The sequence below is a fragment of the Lithobates pipiens genome, unplaced genomic scaffold (genome assembly GCF_037356315.1).
Source record: "Lithobates pipiens isolate NorthernLeopardFrog02 unplaced genomic scaffold, aLitPip1_a1.2 Scaffold_25, whole genome shotgun sequence".
NCBI lineage: Eukaryota > Metazoa > Chordata > Amphibia > Anura > Ranidae > Lithobates > Lithobates pipiens.
The window spans coordinates 179,527,813-179,551,017 of NW_027507787.1; the positions used below are offsets into that span (position 1 = coordinate 179,527,813).

Consider the following 23,205-nt stretch of genomic DNA (forward strand, 5'->3'; position numbering starts at 1 on the left):
CCCCTTTAAATTTGCTTGAGATCAATTTGTCTTTGAGAGATTTTGCATGTCTGAAAGTAAATGCAGGGGCTTCAGGTGCAAATGGACCAATTGTGGGGTCTATTGTCAGTACATGCCAGTATTTTTCAACAATTTGCCGGATGCCTTTATGTTGACTGGAAAATTGTGAAATGATACGAATTGGATTGGTTTTAATCCTTTCTTGACGATGGGTTATAGAGCAGGTCATGTGTTTTCATACATGCTCTTTTAAAGGCCTTTATGAGGCAAGTTGTAGAGTAGCCTCATGCCAAGAGCCTTTCTTTGAGTAAATCTTCTTCCATTTTTAATACAGCATCATCTAAACAATTCCTTCTGGTGTGCAGATATTGTCTATATGGGATGGATGAAATCAATGCTTTGGGGTAAAAACTGCTAGCATGCAATATCGAATGCAATATTCGGAATGGTTCAGAGAAGCAAGATCTTTCATTCTATGAATAGCGCAGGACCCACTGATAATGGGGTACTTTGACGCAATAAGTGGGCTTAAGCATCATATAGCCATATGGTGTGACCAAATCCCCATATTTTAGAAAACGTTCAGGTGTTTTAAATAGCCTTGCGGGAGAAAATGTAATTTTTGTATGTGTGCGCTGTAATATTTTGTTCAGATTGGTGTTATTGTTCTCACTCTCATACTGGTCAATGGAAGTTCAACATGGCACCTCATGGGGTCTTGGCACCTCATGAGAATTGGGGTCTATTAGACCTCAAATCTCTCCTCCGGCCTCCCATGCAGCTGATCAGACACAGATCGCTCTGATCGGCTGCTTTCCTGGCCAAAGAGGCGGAACCTGGAAGTGACGAAATACTAGTTTCCGGGGTTACAGAGATGGGAACAACATCAGTTCCTCTCCCTCTGTTCAGTGAGGCAATTGCCGCCAGCTGCGTTGGATCTGCAAAAAGGCGACAGCGGGAGGGGGGTGGGACCCCCTTCCGCCACCTGCAGAAATGATCACTTCTGATAGAAAGAAATTGCCAGCTGAAAACTCCCATAGTGGGATGATGCCTGTAGGTGCAGGCATCATCCCGGTTTAACTATTGAAACTCAAGGACGTCTTATGGGCAGAAAGTAGTTAAAAATACTGTTGGAACCTTATTGGTATTGCAATCTTAATCCATTCCCGCCAACCACATATATATATGTGGCCTCACGAAAGTGGGCTTTTTTTTCCCATGGGGCTGCATATATGTTTTTCTCCCTTTGTGCTGGGAGCATGTTTCCCAGCATGCTCCAAGCAGTTACCAGGCTCTCACCGAGGACTAAGGGACTCTATTCCAAGTCATCTGATCACCATAACTTCTGATTGGCCATCACAGTGATTAGTCGCAGTTAGCCTGCCCCTGTGTTTATTTCCTCTTCTGATTGGAGAGAAAGATACATTGCATATTACTCTTCTTGCAGGAGAGGAAAATGTAAACAAACCAAAGCGTGTTAAAAAAATAAATAAATAAACCAAATATGTTTGACAAAGTTTTATAACAGAGAGTAAGGGACATAGTTTTTCACATTTTTTGGCTTTTTTTTTTTTACTTAACATGCTGGTTTTAGGGTGGTTAAAAAAGTCATAATACAAACACAAATTTTCTTACATCAATTTGGCGGTGCATATTTATTTTACAAATACATATACAGAAAGCAACAAATTAGCATTATAGAAGGAAAACAGTTATAACAAAAACATCCATTCGGGAAACATATTCATTTTTCTGTAACATATAATACTGAGCAAAATGATTATACATATAGAGACATATAGACAAGAGAGTAACGCTGCATATAGAAAATGCTGTGCAGTGTCAATGGCACCCTTAGTTTGAGCCGAGTACAGTAGCCAAGCACAGCTCACGATCACTATACACTGGATCTCACCCGTCACAGTAAAGGACAGTTCTTGTTGCTCCTTCGCTGTCATAAATGCCACATGGAAGAATGATAAAAAAAAAAAGCTTTAACTAGCTGCTGTAAACAAGAATACCAGGAACCATAGCCGCCTTCTCTGAAGACTAGCTGGTGGTCAGAAGAATGGATCAAAGTCATTTCAGAATATGTTTTTGGTCCCAGATTTCCGATTAAACATGTCCATCATATATAGCAGTGGTCTCCAAACTTGCAGCCTTTTGCTTGATCTGGCCCTTGGGGCCACTGACATCAACGATGGGACACAATTTCTCCCAATGACACCAATGATGGGGCCCAATTCCTCCTAATAATACCAATGATGGAGCACAATTTCTCGCAAGGACACCAACAATGGTGCCCAATGACACCAACGATGGGGCACAATTCCTCCCACTGACACCAAAAATGGGGCATTGTACTTTTTCTACTCCCAATGGCCACAGCCGCTCCCCTAAAGTTTGAAGCACAGTAAACTGGCCCTTTGTTTAGAAGGTTTGGAGACCCCTGATATACAGCATGCTTATCCCTACACCTACTGTATATGAAACAATAAGCGATTAAAAAAAAGAAATGTCATCCTAGCTGATATTTTGCTCCAACCAATACAGGTTCCTGAATCATCCACTTTTATCTACAAATAGATCCATTACTGTTTATGCCTGTTAAAATCAGACATCAGATAACTGGTATTAAGCCCTCATTCACTTTGAAGCGATTTGTCATGCATTTTGACATGTCAAATCGCATGACAAGTCACAGCCTATTGCCGGGAATGGCACCATTCCAATGGGTTCGGCGTCGTCTTTTCAGCGCTGCATCGAATTGTAAAAGTAGTTCCTGCACTATTTTTGCAGATTTTGGGTGTGACTTCAATAGACATCTTTGCATGAAGCAGCACAGCTGTCTTTCAAGTCACACCCAAAGTCGCATGAACATGCTGCTTTGAAATAGTGCCACAGCAGATGAAGACACGCGATTTCAAAGCGATGTTCAATGTGAACGAGGGCTTAATGCATTAAAAATAGCCTTTGTTCACATATGTGTGGCCACGGATTTGTGCCTGGGGTCCGGTACGCCCCTGTGCATCGGTTCAGGTGTGATTCAAGTCTGAATTTTTGCCTGAATTCACACTTGAATCGCACCCAAAGATGCACAGGCCCTTTTAGAATGCGGACTGTGGCCACCCCAGGACCTGTATGAACCAAATTTATTGAGAGCTGTTCACACTCACCTGTCATGGGAATTGGATGCAGTGAAACCCGCATCCAATTTGCATATGTGTGAAACCAGCCTAAAACAACTTATCTGTAGCCACTGAGTTTTAACTTGGCGATACATGGGTAGTATTTAGTTAAAAAAAAAAAAAAAAAATCGTAATTCTCTAACAGCTGCTTTAAACCAATATCAATGACATGGTATTGATAAGAGCTATTTTATCTAAGGGAAGTTCCCAAAATATGGCCAATTGGGGGTACTTGAGGACTGAGGACCGTTGGCTTACTTGACTAACTTCCCGTTGTAGTTTAATATACCAAAAACTGGAGAGTGAACTGTGCTCAGCTAGTATTTAAATATAGCACAAGCCTAAGGCACCAATGACACCAAGAAATGCTAAGCAAAACCCAAAAGGTCAGTCTACCCAAAGCATAGTTTGCTACAGGATAGGATTTCTCATTCCGCCCACCTGCCGTAGCGCCATTACTTGTGATCACTTTTAGTTTCCTTAACTTCAATCAGACATGTATACCAGGCACCTGAAGATACCTTCATGTATAGTCATTGGCCACATACACTGCGGACCACCGCAAGAATGCCAACGCCTGGGGAGTGGTAAAAAAAAAAAAAAAAAGTCCACCTTTTCCCCAAAAAATTGTAAATGCAGCAATATTGATCCTGTTACGACTAGACATTTAAAGTGATTTTAAAGGCTCGCCTTTTCTTTTTTTTTTATAACAAACATGTTATACTTACCTCCTCTGTGCAGTTGGGTGCTTCTTTGCTGCTCCTGGCTCCTCACTCCTTTGAGTTCCCCTCAGTCAGCAGCTTGCTACAGGTTGTCACCCAAGCCGAGTCACAGCTCTGCGTGTCCATTCAGACCTGGAGCCCTGGCCTGGCCATGCCCCCTCTCTCCCCTGATTGGCTGACTGACTTTGATTGACAGCCATGGGAGCCAATAGCGCCACTGCTCTGTCTCAGCCAAACAGGAGGAGTGTACTGGGTGGCTGAGAGGATCGTTGACATTGCTGGAGAGAGAAGGAGCTCAGGTAGGCAATTAGGGGGGTGCTGCTACACACAGAAGGTTTTTTATCTTAATGCATAAAGATAAAAATAACCTTCTGCCTTTAGAACTCCTTTAATAATGTTTTGCCCTGAAGCTCACAGTTTTGTACCTGCAACGAGTGCGTCACAGGCTCCTTCAATGTCTTCCCCCAACCTTGGATCTGGTCTGTAATTACGGACCTGCTGTGGGCTGGTGGAAGGACGACAGGACTATAGGAGGAAGAGGGAGGCGGGATAGCTGTGTACTCTGCACAGTCCCTCTGCCGTGGTGACAGATTGGACATCTGTAGCAATTTAATGGAAACAACCTCAAACTTGAATGACAGCTTTTGGACATAAATAGCACTCTGCAATTCAGGTAAGAGAGAGGGGGGATGGATCATGTTTGGGTTGAAGGGTTGGTATATGGATCCATGCCTTAGGTTACACCCTAAATATGAGTGTAAACATAAGGCACGGTCTAGAATGTGGACTTTAAGTAAAAAGCATCTCCAGATAAAATTAATTTGTTACCCACATCTCATTATTGGTTAGTGAAGTTAAAGCGATAGTTAACGGCTGTGTGTTTTAAAAAAAAAATTTTTAAACCTGCATTGCATACTAGCACATTATGTGAAATTTACCTTAGAACGAAGCCCTTCCAGCGGAGAGCTGCCACTGCTGACAAGGCTTCCATCTCCACCTGTCTTCCTTCCGGGTTCGCCGAGTGGCTGGCGTCTGACGTCACTCCTGCACATGCGCACTGCCGTTTACGGCACAGGAATCTGAAAGACTGGCCTGGGTGGCCATTCCTTCAGACAGCATGTCCCAGTGACATATCCGACAGCATGTACAGTAAATATCTCCTAAACGGTGCACGGTAGGTAAGGCTTATTATAGTATTACCTATAAGTACAAATTATGCATGGGAGTTTACTACCACTTTAACAAAGTTCACCAAGTATGGACCAATAATAAGGCTTGGGGGCGGGGCAAAGTGCAGCTTCATGAACTTGACTTCACTGTCTACATATTAGAGACCTCAGGGAGCTCTACAAGGTGTGACCATGTGCGTAGGCACTTTTAGGCACCTGCTATGCATGCCTAGCTGCAATTTCAATTTAACGTGAGATTGCAGTAGGAGGATTGAGATTCCTCCTGTGCACCAATAAGATTTGCATGCCGTATCTTTAGAGGAAGAGGTAGTATATTTGATATATTTTTTTTATCACAGGAGTGGCCAATATTTATCAGAAGCCAGTGCAGAATTCAGCCGGCATTTATCCTTAACCAAAATATCAGCACTGGATGGACAGACCTTTCAAGAAAAGGGGATGTACAGCATAAGTACAGCTTGTTTACTACATCAGTCCAACAAGCAATTAAGATGTACACAGTGCAGTAACCCACAGCAGCCAATAACATTTTACCATAATGCAGTTGATAATTTGTGACATGTGGAGTTGGGTTAAGGCATTATCCCCATCATTGTTACTCTTTGCATTGCCTTATTTCATATGGCCAAACGACTAATTACATTACAGCCATCATATAAAACATACACTACAAATAAAACAAAAGAAGATCATAAGCATTGCCCAAGTGGTTCATAACTACATAAACCCTCAGTTTTTAGTGCAAATGCAGACTGGACCTACAACTACAAAATCAAGTGCTGATAGCAGCTTTTTTAATCTCATCTTTTGATTTACAGGAGACTCACCAACAGCTTGCAAAACTCTCTGGTAGCAAAATACATCATTGATAATAAAACAGGCATCATTTCATGCGGATCTCGAGCAAATAACTAGTTTATACCAGCTTCAGTGCCAGTTTACTAAGAAACATGCTTTATCTTGATTGTGAATGTTACATGGGTCAGGGTTCAGAGTGAGACAATAGTGGTGACCGATAAGTAAATTAAAAATGTGTTGCCCTTAGCAATCCGATTTAAAAGATTTGGTATTTGAGGAACAAACATAAAAAAAGGTGTGATTGGCTACACTTATTTCCAAAAGTCTTGTAAGTGAGTCCTGTTGAAAAAGAGGAGGAAAGAAAAAGGTTCAAATGCCTACAGACATTGGACAATATTTGCATGGTCCATCTGGAACATCTACATGTTTGTAGGCTTCTCTGTAACCCCGACACTTCCTAGCTCTGGCTGCTGAGGCAATGATGATTGGCTGGGGTAAATTTTTCTGGCTGACTAGCAATACGCGAGTATAATTGTATTCAAAAGTTCATACATAGATTCTGAAAAATTGTTCATCAGAGCATGTGATATTACCACTTAACTCAAATTTCATTAGAAAGCCCATAAATTGTTTTTTGTCAAGCCAATGGTTCAAATTTTAACATTCCTTTTCTAGATTCATGAAAATGACAATGTTTATGCCTATGACCCTAGGACATACCATATATAAAATGAATAAATGGTTGCTACAAGAAAGGCAAGGATAGTTCTAATTCCTGACATTTTCTTTAGATTTTTATAGCCACTATAGTTGTAAATGATCATTGAATTGTCCCCATTAACAATTATATAATCGTAAAAATGTTTAAAAAATGCCCGCTTTCCAATGAAACAGTGTATGGTCAGCTTAATGTTTGGAGGCAGCTTTTGTTGTCCAAAACAAACAAACATTTTCAAGCTCATGTTCTTCCAATACAAGTTAGAATTTATTGGGGGTAATCAATGGGGTTTTAGGAAATTTGGGCAGCATAATGACATAGCCCTTAAAAGGGGTTGTAAACCCTCGTGTTTATTCACCTTAATGCATCAAGGTGAAAAAACACCCGGCAGTGAACGCCCCCCCAGCCTCCCCTTTTACTTATCTGAGCCCTGGAATTTCCCACAGCGAGGATGCCTTGTCCCTCTGCTCAGGGTTTGCGGCACTTGATTGGATAGATTGATAGAAGTGCAGCCATTGGCTCCTGTTGCTGTCAAATCCAACGACGCAGGCGCCGAGCCGAGTCATACATTCAGTGACTATGGACGCTGAATGATGGACTCGGGAGCGTGCTTGCAAGGTAACCCCCCCAGGAGAGCGCTTCTCGTAGGGGGTTATCAGATGTGGAGAGGAGCTGCAAAAGCCGCAGAGGGAACCCAGAAGTCGGAGTTTGGGACCACTCTCTGCAAAATGAACTGCACAGCGGAGGTATGAATTTTTTTTTTTTAATAATTGAAGCTTTACATTCACTTTAACTGAGAAGCCTTGTAGTAGCTATATGCTTCCAGTTGGCTCCTGCACCGAAAGGAGGTGCCTACAGAATCTAGAGACCGAGTTTGGGCAGCTATTCACATGACCCACCTATGTCTGTGGGCAAACAAGACTTTTACTTGGACATTTAGTAACCAAGCTGAATGCACCTGACCTTACATTATTTAAAGCCATTGCCAATGAAATTTAAGAAATTAATATATTTGTTGTAAATGAAATGGGGATATAAGATCCATTAGATAGCAGGAACTGATCTGCCTCCTGTTACCTGCAGTCAAACCTTCTAATGAAAATGAAATATTTTTAAACTATGGAGGTTTACTGTGATGGGTAAATGGCTGGCCCATGTGCACTGAAAAAAACAGTAACTACGGTTTTGATAGTAAGCACTTTTACAGTTGTTGTCTAAGTAGGATGAGGTAGGCCTCTAAGTGGGCACGATTATGATGTATTAAGCTATCCACCAACCATTGGCAGGGAAAACCCAAACACAATGAAGAGGGAACCATTTAAAGTAAACCTGCTCAGGCAGAGATATAGGTGCTACCTTTGCGGACTTGTTTCTGAAGGTGCAGGGCTTAAATAGGTCTTCTTCATAATTGCTTCATCACTTATTAAGTCAGGGAAAAAGTATGCAGCCAGTGAAGTTCGAATTCCCAACCTGTACACTTGTGCTGTGTTGGAGATTACATGCTGAAGAACAAACATGGCAGGCCCAGAGCTCGCACAGACGAAAACATCAAAAACAGTTTTATCTTCCATACTTCTGCCTCGACAGGTTGCATTTAAAGCAAAACTGCTTTGCTAATGTCAAGGAAACAGGTTTTCTTTAACACCCCCCCTACCACCAGCAAAGGATAACTCGGTGTTCCTCCTGTTCCATATAGTTCTCGCGAGCGCAGAAAATACCCAGTGCTTCAAAGCATTTAGCAGAATCTGACAGCAATGGGCCAATCACAAGCTCTGTTATATGTGGAAAGTTCATAGCCCCGTGTATTTAATGACTCGTGTCTTACACAGGGTGGTTTTTACTGCTCATGGAAGCTGGAAGAGTGACAGGACAGTGAAGGATAAAGGATTAGATGCAGATGAGAAGGGGGGCATTAAAGTGAACCAGTTGCTTTGTTCTTGCCCTCACTTTAAAGTAAATGATAAAGCTCTTTTCTGCAGGAAAGTGCGCCATTTTATTCTATCCATTAAATATATGGGAGGATTGGATAAATCTGCTGCTTGTTTGCTGCTATCGGCAACAATTTTATTTTACCTATGATCCTTTTTTATTTTTAATGATCAAGATTATTGGTCTGGCCAAGTCTAAAATCATCTTTACAGTCACAAATCCTACCCAGGCTTACATACATAAATGCTGGTGACAGCCGGTGACCATAGTGGTAACAGTCGTATAGAAGGCATGGCCAGGTCACATTCTCTACACAATAAAAAGCCATTTAGACAATCTAATTATACAATGCTCACTCCATCACAGAAAATGCTACTGTTCACAATTGCAAAATAGGATGCATACTTACAAAATATTGCTACATTTTAAAATCAGTTTAGCAGTCAATTTGCATATATTTTAAGCACCATTCAAGTCCATAGCAAACATATTAACCAGAGTGCAAATAGTTGTGTTCGAAATATAACATTTCACAACATGCCGATTAAAGTATAAACCATTTCCCTATAACATTACAATACATTTGATATTGAAAACACTAAAGTTTAGTGGGATTTGATGCGTAAAATCAGACCACATGCACTTCGAGGAAACCGCTACCCTTTGCGAAGGTCTAACAAGACCCCAGGGTTTTAAAGCAATCTTACTGCATTCTGAAGATACCTGCCAGATATGACTGCCCAAGGTTGTATGTTTATAGGTGTTGGGAGGGAGGCAGCAGGTTTTGATATAGAAATGCAATGACTTTTGGCATGCATTAGTCTGGGAACCAATAATGGTCATTCTGGAAAACTCTTTTTGAAGCATCAATCCCATTGTGTCCAGAGACATGCAATTGTAATCCGAACATATCATTAACTACCACATCTGGTGACGATCACTTCATGCATTCAAATCTTTGCAATGCGGTTATGCGCAATTTACGGTTTTGTTACTACAAAGCACAGTAAAGCCTGGTACACATGGGCCAAATGTTAGGAGACATTGGCCGGTTCAAAAAAGAACTGACATTCGGCCCATGTGTATGTCAGTTCGGCCGGCTTCTGTCAGAGGTGCATGCTTGAAACCCAACAGGCGGACCGACTCCCAATTAGCGCTCTCAGCCAATGGCAGAGAGCGTTGATCAGAGTGTTCTGGCGGGGGGGGCATCCCTCTGTCAGAACACAACAGCTCAGCGGGGGAGTTTGTTGCACTAACTTCACATAGTTAGTACATGGGCTCCGACCGAGCGCTGACATTTTTTTTTCGGTTAATCCACTGAGTTGAATGAATAAGAAAAAACAATAGTGTGTACCAGGCTTTAGGTATGCTCCAAGGTGTGATGTGTTATTGATTTTGAATGGCACATTAGTGGCACATTAATGCATGTGTGTTCCAGAGCACCACAACCTGCAGATAAGCACCATTTTAATGCATTAGACCACACTGCACATGTGAATAATTTGCCTCATTGCACCTTTACACATGAAACCCGCTATGATAATATCAGTGATTATACGAAAAATTCAGCCAGTGGAAGTCTGGAGAAGCTGCAAAGAATCCATAGACTGTTTCCCACGGACAGATTGGGTGCCGTCAATCGAATGTGTATGGAGACTTCTGATCACATACTGATGGTCCAAATATAATAGCCAAGTGCCCCAAATAAATCGCTAGATCCTAGGAATAACCCTTAGACTGATATAAATCATGCATAGACCACTTCCATGTGCAAGAGATTTTGTAACAGAAAAATCTTATAAACACTACACTCCCCTCTGAATGAAAATTGTGGAAATGCACACGTGGTTATGCACAACTGAAAACGTTAAAAACAAGTTTAACATAAGTCTTTGTAGCTGTAGACCACCTCAAAGCAACCCCCTGAGCATAATCGAAACAAAGTAGTGATGAAGCTATACAGAACGTAGCACAGGGTACCTGGTCCAACCTATAGATCCATATCCACTGCTGGACTGCGCCCCAAAAACAAGAATCCAAGACAAACCGGGTTTCTCACAAGGTAGGTTTTGACTACATCACTCTGTATGAGTAAACTGGTAGATGATCCTCATGCAGAAGCCATCAAGGTAAATAAAAGCAGAGAGTGATTTTACACATCAGATCCCACACAACATTACATTTTCAGGTGAAATTATTCCTGAAAACTAAGCTACACATATTTTAGAAATTCAGGTTTGTAATCAATTACATCATAAAGACTAGAATTCAGAGGACCTTTAAAAAGACATACAATTATAACTTTTGGCCTGCAGACTATAGGCTGGTCAGCACTGGTCTTTACAAATAGTTGCATTTGGATAGGCTAGTGTTTGATATGCTACTCTTGTTTTGCTAATAAAGCTAGAAAACATTTAAAGAAAAAACAAAAACACCAGCAACAATGACATCAAAGCGGTACACAACATCCTTACAAGCTATATACAATACAAACTAAACTAGTAGTATAATCAATAACTTTTTATGGCATTATATTTTGGCTAGAGGACCCTATAGAAAAGATAACATCTCATTGTTTTTGCTGTTCCTTTTTTTTTTGGTGCATATAATAAAATGCTATAAATCACACTAAATGAATATGAATATATTTTATTTTCTGTACATGATTATATATTTATATAGTATATATTTTGACGCTTTAAATAAATAGGCTATGAAATATAAGGATCTGGTTGTAGAAAAGGGTAGAGCGTCTTTACCTAAAAAGATTTAAGGCCCTATGTTGGGAATACATACAAGAACTAGACTTGCATCATAATTCCTGCACTGGGCTACGAATCTATATTAGCTCTACTACAGGTGTTTGGGTAACTGGCCATAAATCAACATTTAAAACTACCAGTTATCTTTTGTTAGAAAAATACAAAGTACATTTTTAATTCTCTAAATATGAATATGTACTTCTTTACTCCAGTTATTTTAACAGCTGAATACATAGGATGGGGATATTAGAAGAAATTAACAAAAGAACATTGCTGTGTACATAGTGCAATAACCAGGGCAACCAACCAGAAATAGTTATTCAACTTCAATTTAGGTGAATTAATTGATTACTGTTTTAGTTTTATTGTTTTAGTTTTATTTTTTTGCGCACTGCTGCTCTCTGCAATGTGCTATTAAATGTTGTATGTAAACCCCAAAATGTTGTTTTTATAGATAGCTCCCGTTTTTAAGGATAGTACCTTTATTCATAGTACTAGCTCCCACTTTTCCTTTCCTTCTGAATATGATGTAACCCTCAGCACCACAGCCACCTGTGATCAAACAGTGACAGCCAGCTCCCTAATCCAAGATGGCGGCATAGAAGAAAAATGCTGCAATCACTTTCGCTGCAAGGAAGACAGCCCTAAGCTTCATGAGTGCTAGGAAGACATCTCTGGACATTAGGGGCTGGCAAGTGTTTTTTTTAAAGGTTGGCAGCTACAGTACTTCTAGTTGCTGACTTAGTTTTTGCTAGCCAAGTGACATTCTTTTGTAATAATTTTTTTTTATTTTTTGTAAACTGCTGATTCTGACTTTTTTTGTGTGAAAGGGTGACAGTGCCAACAATAAGATACTTAATGCTGTGATAGAATTATCAGCCTACCATGCATGCTCCTGCTTTTAACTATATTAGTTACTGTAGTATTCTCTTGACATCACGCTAGAACAGCCATTCTCCACTAGGGTTTCTCCAGAGGTTGAAGGGGGTTCCTTAGGCTGTGGCTGATTAACCTCTCACTTTATGGTGCCTACATAATTTGGGGTCCAATGCCACTTGGCAGAGGCAGTAACATAACATCAGATGTTTTTTTGAGATCTCTTTAAAAGATGGCATTCCAACCACCACTGGATGGCTATACTTATACAGGTGGTCGGGGAAGGAAAGAAGGATGGGGTGGTAAAACCAGGCTGTTAAGCTGTATTTTACACCACCATCCCACTGCTCCCCTTTAAGCTGTAAAGGCAGAGGATGGGGGTGTGCATTTTTACAAATTTTGTACAATTTATCTCCCAGTCATGTTCAGTGGGCAGCACTGCCTGCCGAACGCAACCCATTGCACAAGTTCAGTTGAATAAAGCCCCGCAACCCCATGCAATGTATGCAGCTGGAAGACAGCTTTTTAGGGGCTAGAACAGCCATTCTCAACTAGGGTTTCTCCAGAGGTTGCTAGGAGTTCCTTGAGCTGTGGCGGTTTAATCTCTACATTTATTTGGGGTCCAACAACACTTAGCAAAGGCAGTAATATGACGCCAGATGATCTTTTTAGATCTCTGGTAAGATGGCAGTCTGACCACCACAGTATGACTATACTTGTTAGGTAAAAACTGAGGAAACAACATAATCCCTCGCCACTGTCTAATGCCCTCTGAAAAGTGATCTGCTGCAGGTCACTCGTCAGGGAGCAATGTTCGTATAAACAACTTTTAAGGAGATCATTATGCTTATTGACCCTTAAAATAATGGACATTCTTCTTAATGCATTTTAGCTGGGATTACTCGAGTTCAGAAAATAATTTCAAACTGGGGTAAAAAGTGTGAGAAAGACTGGGCAGGAGTGTACAACTTTCACAGGGAAATGGAACACATGAGCCTTGTGGTGAACCAACAGTGACACCACTGCCATTCACCCTAGCCATGGCCCTAATTCTGCATGTAAAACAAAGTCCTGTACCAATCACATGACCACTGAAAGGGGTATTTATTAGCATTTTGATCATATAAAGTGCTTAAAACCTGCCTGCAGTACACCCTGATAATTTAAAATGTACAGGGTTCAATTATACTTTTAAAAAATCCACAGAAACTATTGGTTGCATGACTGAGGAAGTGTGAGCTGGCTTTAGTGGCCCACAATGGCACAGTACCAGCTATGTGTTGGCAATAAAAGGGGTTAAGTAAGAATAGGCTAGAGGTAGCAAGGCATTATACGTCAGTAACTTTATCTTTCTGACGGATATTTACTGCAATAACAGTTTACTGTCTTGTAAAACAGCTAATATAACTGGCTTGCTGAGAATAAGACATTCTTATAGACACAATGTACAGTATTCATGACCTAATTGTACTGACTTAGTATTTCAAGTTACTCCAAAAACTAGTTTGATAATCGTCCCCCGACGGAGGTTATAATCAACGATCAACAAACTCAATGCTGAAAGAAAACCTTGGCAAATATTCATGGCCTTAATTTGGAAGAAAATAAAAGCAACACAAAAACCTGGACAGATTCATAGACGTCATTCTACACAATAACCTGAAAACAGACATGGACAAAAACTATGCAAGAAATCTATTGCGTTACACACAACCTCCAATCAGATCATACCTTTCATTTTCTAGGAGGCCTATTTTTTTTTGTGTTACAAATGTAAGTTGTATAATCAAAAAAGTTAAGATCATTATTGTACAGCGCTTCCAAGATGCTGGCCCTTTATAAATTAATAAAATAGAAAATTTAAATACTTAAGGGTAACTGGGTTATCAGTCCAGAACTTTGTCTGCCAACATTGTCCTGGCTGACAGCAAAATAAATAGGAAGCTTTAAAGGTTCCAATGGATGGCTTGTGGTTTGGCCTATATGCCAAAAGCGCCACCTCTAGTGATGACCAAAAGTAGCTTCCCTGGAAACACTGTGGGATGGAAGCTGCAGGCTGTAGCATAGAGGTTTTCCAAATAAGGTACGAAAAGTGAAGTTATCCTTTAAAGCTGAACTTCAAATACCTAAATATACAAATGTAAGTTTACCCCTTCCTGCCACAGTCTGACTTTGTTCATAGTACTTCATTATACGGTATATAAAAGATCAGACTGTAATGCCAAGGTGCTCTTATTCAGGTCCCGAGGGTAGAGATGAAGGATATTACTACTACTAAATCAGCAGTCAAAGTTTCAGCTAGTCAGGACTGACCCTTTAACAGCTATTGTTTTCATATTTGAAACCATTTTCTTCTGCTAAATCGGTACAGTTTCAAGCGGTTCATATTGAAGTCATTTGTCCTGTGTACCATTTGCTGATATGCGAACAAATGAATGCAAATGACATTTGGCAGACCCACAAAAATATCTGCCTAACTGAGCTTGTGGATTTATTATTTCAATGTAGCACTCAACTTCACAAGACAATTATTCACATCACATACACAAAGCCAATTCAATGATTCTTGGATTTTATGTCTTACTGGCACAGGACAGTAAAGCGGATCATTAGACAAAAAAAAAATATATTTTAGATCAGCTGCCTCCCTTGATGCTGCTATTTTTGTAACATAGCAACTAAAGCCCCCAAACAATTCCTCTCGACTGCAACGGGGAACCTCAAATTCACTTCCCGATGCCGACTTCGTCAGCCACAGCAAAGTTTTGTGGCAGAAAGAGGCATAGATTGGCTGCTCAGAGCTGGGTAATCGGTACTACTGGCTTATACCAAACCCACCCTCCGTGCGGGGGTATAAAAGGGTTCTAAATTTGCTTAAAATATTTTAAAAGTTAAATTGATGTTCCAATACATGGAAATATAAGATGCATTTTTTTTTGTTTGCTTGTCATTGGCTTAGGTACTCTTACTTTGGAGTACAGATGTAAGGTGAGCAACCCTCACAGTTTTGTGCTATATCCATTCAGACACATCAGATTCCATGAGCCAGCTCAGTGGGCACCATGTCTGATACACCCGAGAGTCATTATTTATGGGAGTTTTTTTTTATGGGGTAGGTCGCCAGGTCTTTCCTCAACCCTTCCCATTTGCACTGACTTTGGACTGGTGCAGATTGTGATACATATGTGCATATCCAATTTGTACACACATACTAGGGACAATTTAGAGAGAAGCCAATTAACGTACCAGCATAGTTTTGGAGTGTTGAAAGAAATGCATACAGACTGAACATGCACACTTGCAGACAGTGTCCTGGCCAAGATTTGAACCAAGGGCCCCTGAGTTGCAAAAAAGTGCTAAACACCAAAGCCTAGTACACAGGGGCCAAATGTCAGATGACATCGGGCCATGTGTATGGGGACTGGCTTCTGCCAGATGTATATGCTGGAAAACCAGCAGGTCACTGGAAAACCAAGGTCACTGGAACAAGTCTCCTTATTGGAAGATTTCCCCTCTATTACTTTTCTGGGGAAAATCAAGATTTGGGATTTTCTTTCACTTTTGGTGATGATGGGACAAATAGAGAGAATGAATCTCCCTAATGGGAGCACAAAGAGCAAAAAAAAGTTTTGCCTTTAGTTGTATTTTAAATATGTTCAATGCTCATTGTTTTTGCTTTACAAAAACTATTTTTTATTAATTTGCAAAAAGAAAGTGACAAATTAAAGTTGTTAACCGGAAGGCTCCCAAAAGGAAAAATCTCTGCCTTACACGGTTTCTTGTGTATTTTGCATTTGAGGCCTTTGCTGGTTGTTCGTTTCCCTATTGTTTTCGCTCTCTAGGAGAGTGTTTTTTCTGTATTTTTTTTTTTTTAATCATTATTCAAAAGAAAAGTATGACAACTTCTGGAAGAGTCCATTCTCCAGAACAGCTTCCACCCTACTTAGAAATCTAGGAAAGTGACGGCAGAAAAAAGACCCAGTAGTGAGTCCATCGAGTTTGCCCGTTACTTGCACATCATAACCCTCCCCTCGTTTGAGAGCAAAGGGGGAACACTACAGAGTGTCACCTAAGTGACAGCTTTGAGTCTGCTTGGGTTGCAGACATCACATCCAAGATGGCAATGCCTAGCAGCAGTCTCAGGGCTTTTGTACGTCTAGACAAGGGAGGATTTTACAGGTAAATAACATGCATAAAATGCATTAAATGCACAAAGAACCCTATGGGAAGACTGTTGTTAAACTAGATGATCTGGAGACAGGGTCACTTTAAGGCTGGGTTCACACCGCTGCGGGGGGAGAACCGGATGTGATTCGCACAGCAAATCACATCCGATCTCCGTAGCACTGCGAGTTCAGCCATACAGATAGTATTGGCTGAACTCGCAGCTGTCCCGCAGCAAACTCGCACAGGACCCTTTTTTGGGTCCGCAACGGAATCGGATCGCATGGGGGTTCACACCATGCGATCCGATTCCTGTGCGAGTCGGCAGATCGCACTGCGATATGCCGACGGATCTGGGGGTGTCATTAACATAACATTGACACCCCCAGCCGTCCGCATAGGGCAGTGTGAACTGCCGGCGGGAGGTGAGCGATGCGGGAAAACGCCGCGGATTCGCGGCGTTCCCGCATCGCAATAGTGTGAACCTAGCCTAAGGAGGTATAATTGCAGGGGATGCTATAAACACATTTCCTAGCAGTAACGCTATAGATGATACTACTAGCTGTTATGTTGGTTCATTCTTCGTGTCTGGTGGAGCTAAACATATGCAATAGGCTGTGCAGCAAAGTAATATAAATGTGCAATGTGGAGTTTTACTATCCAACCTATTACTCTGTGTTGGGATCTGTTTGGATCCGGGTCCTTAAATCATATTTTTGAAGATTTAGATATATTTATAATAGTTGCAAAATATTTATTATTTAACTAAATTCATCACTCTAAATTCCTGATCACACAGATGGTTTATAATCACTCTTAAATATTTTTACTGCTGCCTTCTGGCAAAAATAGAGCTCATGCTAAATCTATTCTAGTACAAGAGTATGAATTTGGGAAGTTTCAGTCTGCACTTTGATTTCCCTATCTTGCTAGCTGCCAGTATCACACATGGTCTACGACAATATTACATGTTATTTAGGAAGGCAGCGCAAACAGCAATGAGCAGCTGATAAAGCACAGTCATCTGCAGCAACCATATTTCTATATACCAAAGTCAAATGCTCTATTGGGAAAAAAAAAGCTTTGCAATTCTGCCCAGTTTTCTGATTCTCTGCCACATGCCTGCAAACCTGAAGGTACCTCCCCTTTCACCATTTTTCCCTTGGTGTCAGGAAAACTTGTCAGAAGTGACTCATGCTGATAGCAGATACACACTATAGAGGGATATGCTTTGTTCATATTTTATACCGTTTTGATTGATCAAATTTATTGAATGCCTATCGTGAAATGTGGATGTATTTTGATTACTATTACAGCACAGACTAAACCAGTTCTGATTACATTGTGGTTGATTTACTAAATCTGGTGCAGCTGTGCATGGCAGCCAATCAGCTTCTAACTTCAGCTTGTTCAAGTAAGCTTTGAAGAAAAAAACCTGGAAGCTGACTGGTTTCTGTGAACAGCTACACTAGATTTTGCAGTTTTAGTAAATCAACCCCAATGATTCATAGGAAGCTGGTTAAGGGTCTGATTGGGAATAATGACGCTGAAGCCAGGAGGAAGGTATTTGTGAGCATTTTGCTGAAGAACAGTCAATACACAAATATAAATTTGTGGTCCAATAAGCGTTGTATCTTTATGTTCACTTTCTGAATACAGTATACAATACAGTATACAGAATACAATACGTTTCTTAAAAGTGGTTGCAGCTTGCTGTCAGATGCCGCAGGTCCCATTGATTCAACGAAGTACCAAGTGCTTGCTTCTCTAGGGCAGTGGTTCTCAAATCCTGTCCTCAAGACCCACTAACAGATCTGAAGTATTACCTTAGGGCAGGGGTCTCAAACTGGCGGTCCTCCAGCTGTTGCGAAACTACAAGTCCTACGAGGCATTTCAAGGATGACAGTTACAAGCATGACTCCCACAGGCAGAGGCATGATGGGACTTGTAGTTTTGAAACAGCTGGAGGGCAGCCATTTTGAGACCCCTGCCTTAGGGAGATGCAGACTAGAATACTGCAATCACCGAGAAGCAAACGATCACCTGTGATGTATTTCAGTTATTTTGCAAACCTGACCTGTTAGTGGATCCTGAGGACAGGAGTTGAGAAACACAGATCTAGGGCCATTCTGTTCAAAGCTCTGTCTTCAGTATGGACATCCGGCAAGTACTCCCAACACCCATACTGGAGACAGTACTTGCATTTCATTTTTGGGGTGGAACAGAACCCTATTAAAGAGTGGCCATACCACAATCTTGCATGATTCCAGTTGTACACTCCGTCTTACTACAGGGAATCTGCAGCTGGGATTGAATAGGAATCTGTGTTAAGGGTTATTCTTCACATTCTAGAAATTCTTTAGAAATCCTTCCCTGCTGAATATTTATGCATTTCACTCCTTTATAATGAAAGTAAAAATGTATCACGCACACTGCAGTGCTTTTTTCAAAGTGCATGTAATAACAGCAACAGATAACAAGTCTTTTTTTTTTTTTCCATTTGCAAAATGACAGACATAAAACACATGCATAAAGTTACACAAACTGCTCACAGAATGAAAAGCGCATGTACGAACGCATGATCAAAAGCACATAAAACACATGCATTCCCAGACACACAAGGATGAACACACCCTTAGAGTACTTCCAGAGATTCTACTTCTTCGCCATAAATAGACTGCGGTTAACCGCACAGCAAATGCGGCAACATGGGACCTTCACTGGATGCACATCACCTGATATGTTTAGCCCTAAAATGGAGCGGAGAAGTAAAGTTCCTTACACTTCTATTACAGGAATGAGTCTAAGGAACCAATAATCCTGGCATTATTCATATGCGCTGGCCACATGAATGCAGTTTGCTTGAACAAGCTGTCCATAACAGCCAGTCAAGTTTCAGCTGACATTTCCTAGCATCATCTTCACCCCTCTCGCCTTATAGGAGCCCCGTTCTTTCCTCTTGCTGCAGTAGCAATCTACATCTGGTTGTGTTAAAGGTGCAGCCTGAAAAAGTACCTTTGCCCTTACAAAATTATTTCACTTTTCCATTCAATAAAGGTCAGCAGTAAAAATGATACGTATGCAAACCATCTCCTTCTCAAGGGACGGCTATGAATTACAAAATGGGAGATCTAGAAGATTTGGCTAACACACAGACATGATCACCTGCACACACGAGGCAAGCTTTAGAAATTATTGCACTCTGCAATGGGGCAAAATCTACTCAGCAACAAAGGCTGGGAACAGATATTGTTCTACTGCATGAGCCCTTTATAAGTGTTTGTGTCCCTTCAATCACCAGTGCTGCTATTCTGCCAGTAACACTGACCACCAATCAGAACCTTAGCTACAGCTTGCTCTTTGGTTCTCTTGAAGGGAGACAAATGTAAAGTGCTGTCTATGGCTTTCACTGAAACGTGGCCTTCATTCTGCGCAGCGTGTCCTGGATCTTACGAGAATGTTTCTCAGAGTTCACATGATGGAAATTAGCATTGTTGTCAGCTGCCAAGGCGGAGATATCGGCATCGCTGAAATGCAAAATGCGCTGGCGGAGGTAAAACTGAAAATCTTGATCTGAAGCAAAGGAGTATGGGATTTCTTGAAAAGCATGAACTTGGCTTATGACTTTTGCAATATTCCTATTGGGGAAAAAAAAGAAAATGGGCTATAATACAGATTGCAGAGGCAGTGCAATAGGCAGTACATATTACTAAAACACTGTGATATACATTACAAGTTATGGAAACAGTGCGATAAACAAGGTCCAATCCTCACTGACAGGTTAAGTGAATAGCGTTGATTATCTCCTTACAATGACATTTGAAAGTCAGTGGGATATGTTAGACAGAAAGTAAACATGTTGTTCCTGAAGGTGATAAGTTAAAAGCAGAAAAAAATGGGCATTGCACTTTGTTGTGTATGGGGCTGTGTAGCTGCAGACCAGTCAGAGTGCCCATGCTGACCCGTGTCCACAGCCAAAAGCATGTACAATTAGCATGTTAGCATCAGAACTGGACTACGGAGCAATGGAAGAAGGTGGTCCAGTCTGAAGAATCACATTTTCTTTTACATCATGTGGATGGCCAGGTGTGTGTGCATCACTTACCTGGGGAAGACAAAGTGCCAGGATGCAGTATGGGATGATGGTAAGCTGGAAAAGGCAGTGCGATGCTTTGGACAATGTTCTACTGGGAAACCTTGGGTCCTGTCATTGATGTGGATGTTACTAGACATTAGGGATGGGCTTTATGTTCGGGTCGAACATGAGTTTGACTCGAACATTGGCTGTTCGCTGAACAGCGAACAATTTGGGGTGTTTGCGGCAAATTCGAAAGCCGCGGAACACCCTTTAAAAGTCTCTGGGAGAAATCGAAAGTGCTAGGTATATGCAAGTTATTGTCATAAAAAGTGTTTGGGGACCTGGGTTCTGCCCCAGGGGGCATGCATCAATGCAATTTTTTTTTTTTTTAAACTGAAGTTTTTTCTGGAGAAATGATTTTAATAATGCTTAAAGTGAAACAATAAAAGTGTAATATTACTTTAAATTTTATACCTGGGGGGAGTCTATAGTATGCCTGTAAAGGGGCGCATGTTTCCTGTGTTTCGAACAGTCTGACAACAAAATGACATTTCTAAAGGAAAAAAAATCATTTAAAACTACTCACGGCTATAATGAATTGTCGGTCCGGCAATACACATAAAAGTTCATTGATAAAACCGGCATGGAATTTCCCCACAGGCGAAACCCGAACCAAAAAAAAATAAAAAATAAAAAACAAACAAACACGTGAGGTCCACCCAAAAATCCATACCAGACCCTTATTCGAGCACACAGTCTGGCAGGCTACATGAAAAAGGGGGGGATGAGAGAGCGCCCCCCCCTCCTCAATCGTACCAGGCCACATGCCCTCAACATTGGGAGGGTGCTTTGGGGTAGCGGCCCCCCCAAAGCCCCTTGTCCCCATGTTGATGGGGAGAAGGGCCTCATCCCCACAACCCTTGTCCGGTGGTTGTGGGGGTCTGCAGGAGGGGAGCTTATCGGAATCTGGAAGCCCCCTTTAACAAGGGGACCCCCAGATCCTGCCCCCGTGTGAATTGGTAATGGGGTAAAATGTACCCCTACCATTTCACAAAAAAAGTGTGTCAAAAAGGTTAAAAAAAAAGACAAGAGACGGGTTTTGGCAAGTCCTTTATTCATTTCGTCTTCTTTCCCCGCTTCTTCTTCCTTCTGGTCTTCCTTCAGTGTTCTTCTTCTTCCTCCATCTTCTCCTTCTCCATCTTCTTCTTCCTCCGGTTCTTCCTCCGGTCTTCTTGTCCGGCATCTTCCTCCGGCTTCTTCTCCGATTCGTCCTCCGCACGATTCGCCTCAGTGGGAGTCTTCCGACGTGTGACGCTCCTGTTCTTCTGACACTTCTTATATAATGGAGGGAGGGGCCTCTGCTCCCGAAAAAAACGGCCGTTTTTAAAACTTTTTTTTGCATTGATACATGTCCCCCGGGGCAGGACCCAGGTCCTCAAACAATTTTATGACAAAACCATGCATACAGTGGGGATCGAAAGTTTGGGCACCCCAGGTAAAAATGTGTATTAATGTGCATAACGAAGCCAAGGAAAGATGGAAAAATCTCCAAATGGCATCAAATTACAGATTAGACATTCTTATAATATGTCAAAAAAGTTAGATTTTATTTCCATCATTTACACTTTCAAAATTACAGAAAACAGAACCTCTAGCGGAAAAAATTAGATCACACCCGGACATTCATGGTTTTGCCTTCCGTAGCAAGGATCACAAAATAAACCTTTTCGCTGATGACATTATTTTGTTTCTTACATCCCCAAAGACGTCCTTGAAATATGCCCAGATGGTCCTAGATAATTTTAGTCGTATATCGTACTATAAAGTTAATGATACCAAGTCCCTTGTCCTCCCTCTAGCTATCCCACAAGAAGTTAAACTTCACCTACAGAAATCTTTCCCTTATTCATGGAAGGAAGAGAACATAACGTACCTGGGCATCCAAATTACAGCAGACCCAAATAGATTGGCGGATACCAATTATCTTCGGTTGCTCCAAAAGTTGTCCGCTGAAGCTAAACGTATCTCTAAAACAGAACTAACCTGGTCGGGGCGTCTGGCCTCCTTCAAAATGCTACTACTCCCACAGATTCTCTATGTGTTCCGTACATTACCCATTCCCATTAAGGCCACACATCTCAAATCGCTTAACTCGCTCCTCAACAACTATATCTGGCAACACAAGAAACCTAGATGTTCTAAAGCTTTATTGATAAAACATAGAAGAGTAGGGGGCATGGGATATATCGAGGTACAGGATTACTTTCAAGCGGTCGTACTCACACAACTTAAAACTTGGTTTAACAAACAAGCATCTGCCCCTTGGAGGGATATTGAACAAACCATGTCCCCGACGGGAGACCTTCTTACTCTGTTGTGGCTAGACCGCTTGAAGCCCTTTCCTCTACATAGTTTACCCCTAACAATTCAGGCGTCTCTCTGGGCGTGGAGAAGTCTTGAGCGGATCGAAAACACAAAATTGGGTGAAGTCGAGATTCCTTTAGGCATTGAGATACTCACTAGAGCTATTCCCAATCTTTCCCTCCAGAACTGGCAAACAAAGGGTATTACTCTAATATCTGATCTGCTTTATGAAGGGAAAATTAAGGACTTTAACACTCTCAGGGCGGAATATGGTCTTGAGGCAGGGGAGGTGTACAAATATGGTCAAATTTCACATTTTTTACGCTCTTTACCAACGTACCAGTTGAACCTACATGGAGAGATCTCGAAATTTTATATGCATAAATGTAATTCGGTAAAAGGAGTCTCCCTTTTTT

At 41.3% G+C, this 23,205-nt stretch overlaps 1 protein-coding gene across 1 annotated transcript in view; it reads right to left on the reverse strand.

The window, feature by feature from the left end:
• Nucleotides 1-1,503: 1,503 nt before the first annotated feature.
• Nucleotides 1,504-23,205, reverse strand: part of KNDC1 (kinase non-catalytic C-lobe domain containing 1) — a 289,084-nt gene continuing 267,382 nt past the window's right edge. The window contains exon 30 of the mRNA XM_077455239.1: nucleotides 1,504-19,985. Coding sequence (XP_077311365.1) covers nucleotides 19,754-19,985 — 232 coding nt within the window. The 3' untranslated portion in view covers nucleotides 1,504-19,753. The remainder of the gene's footprint in view (nucleotides 19,986-23,205) is intronic.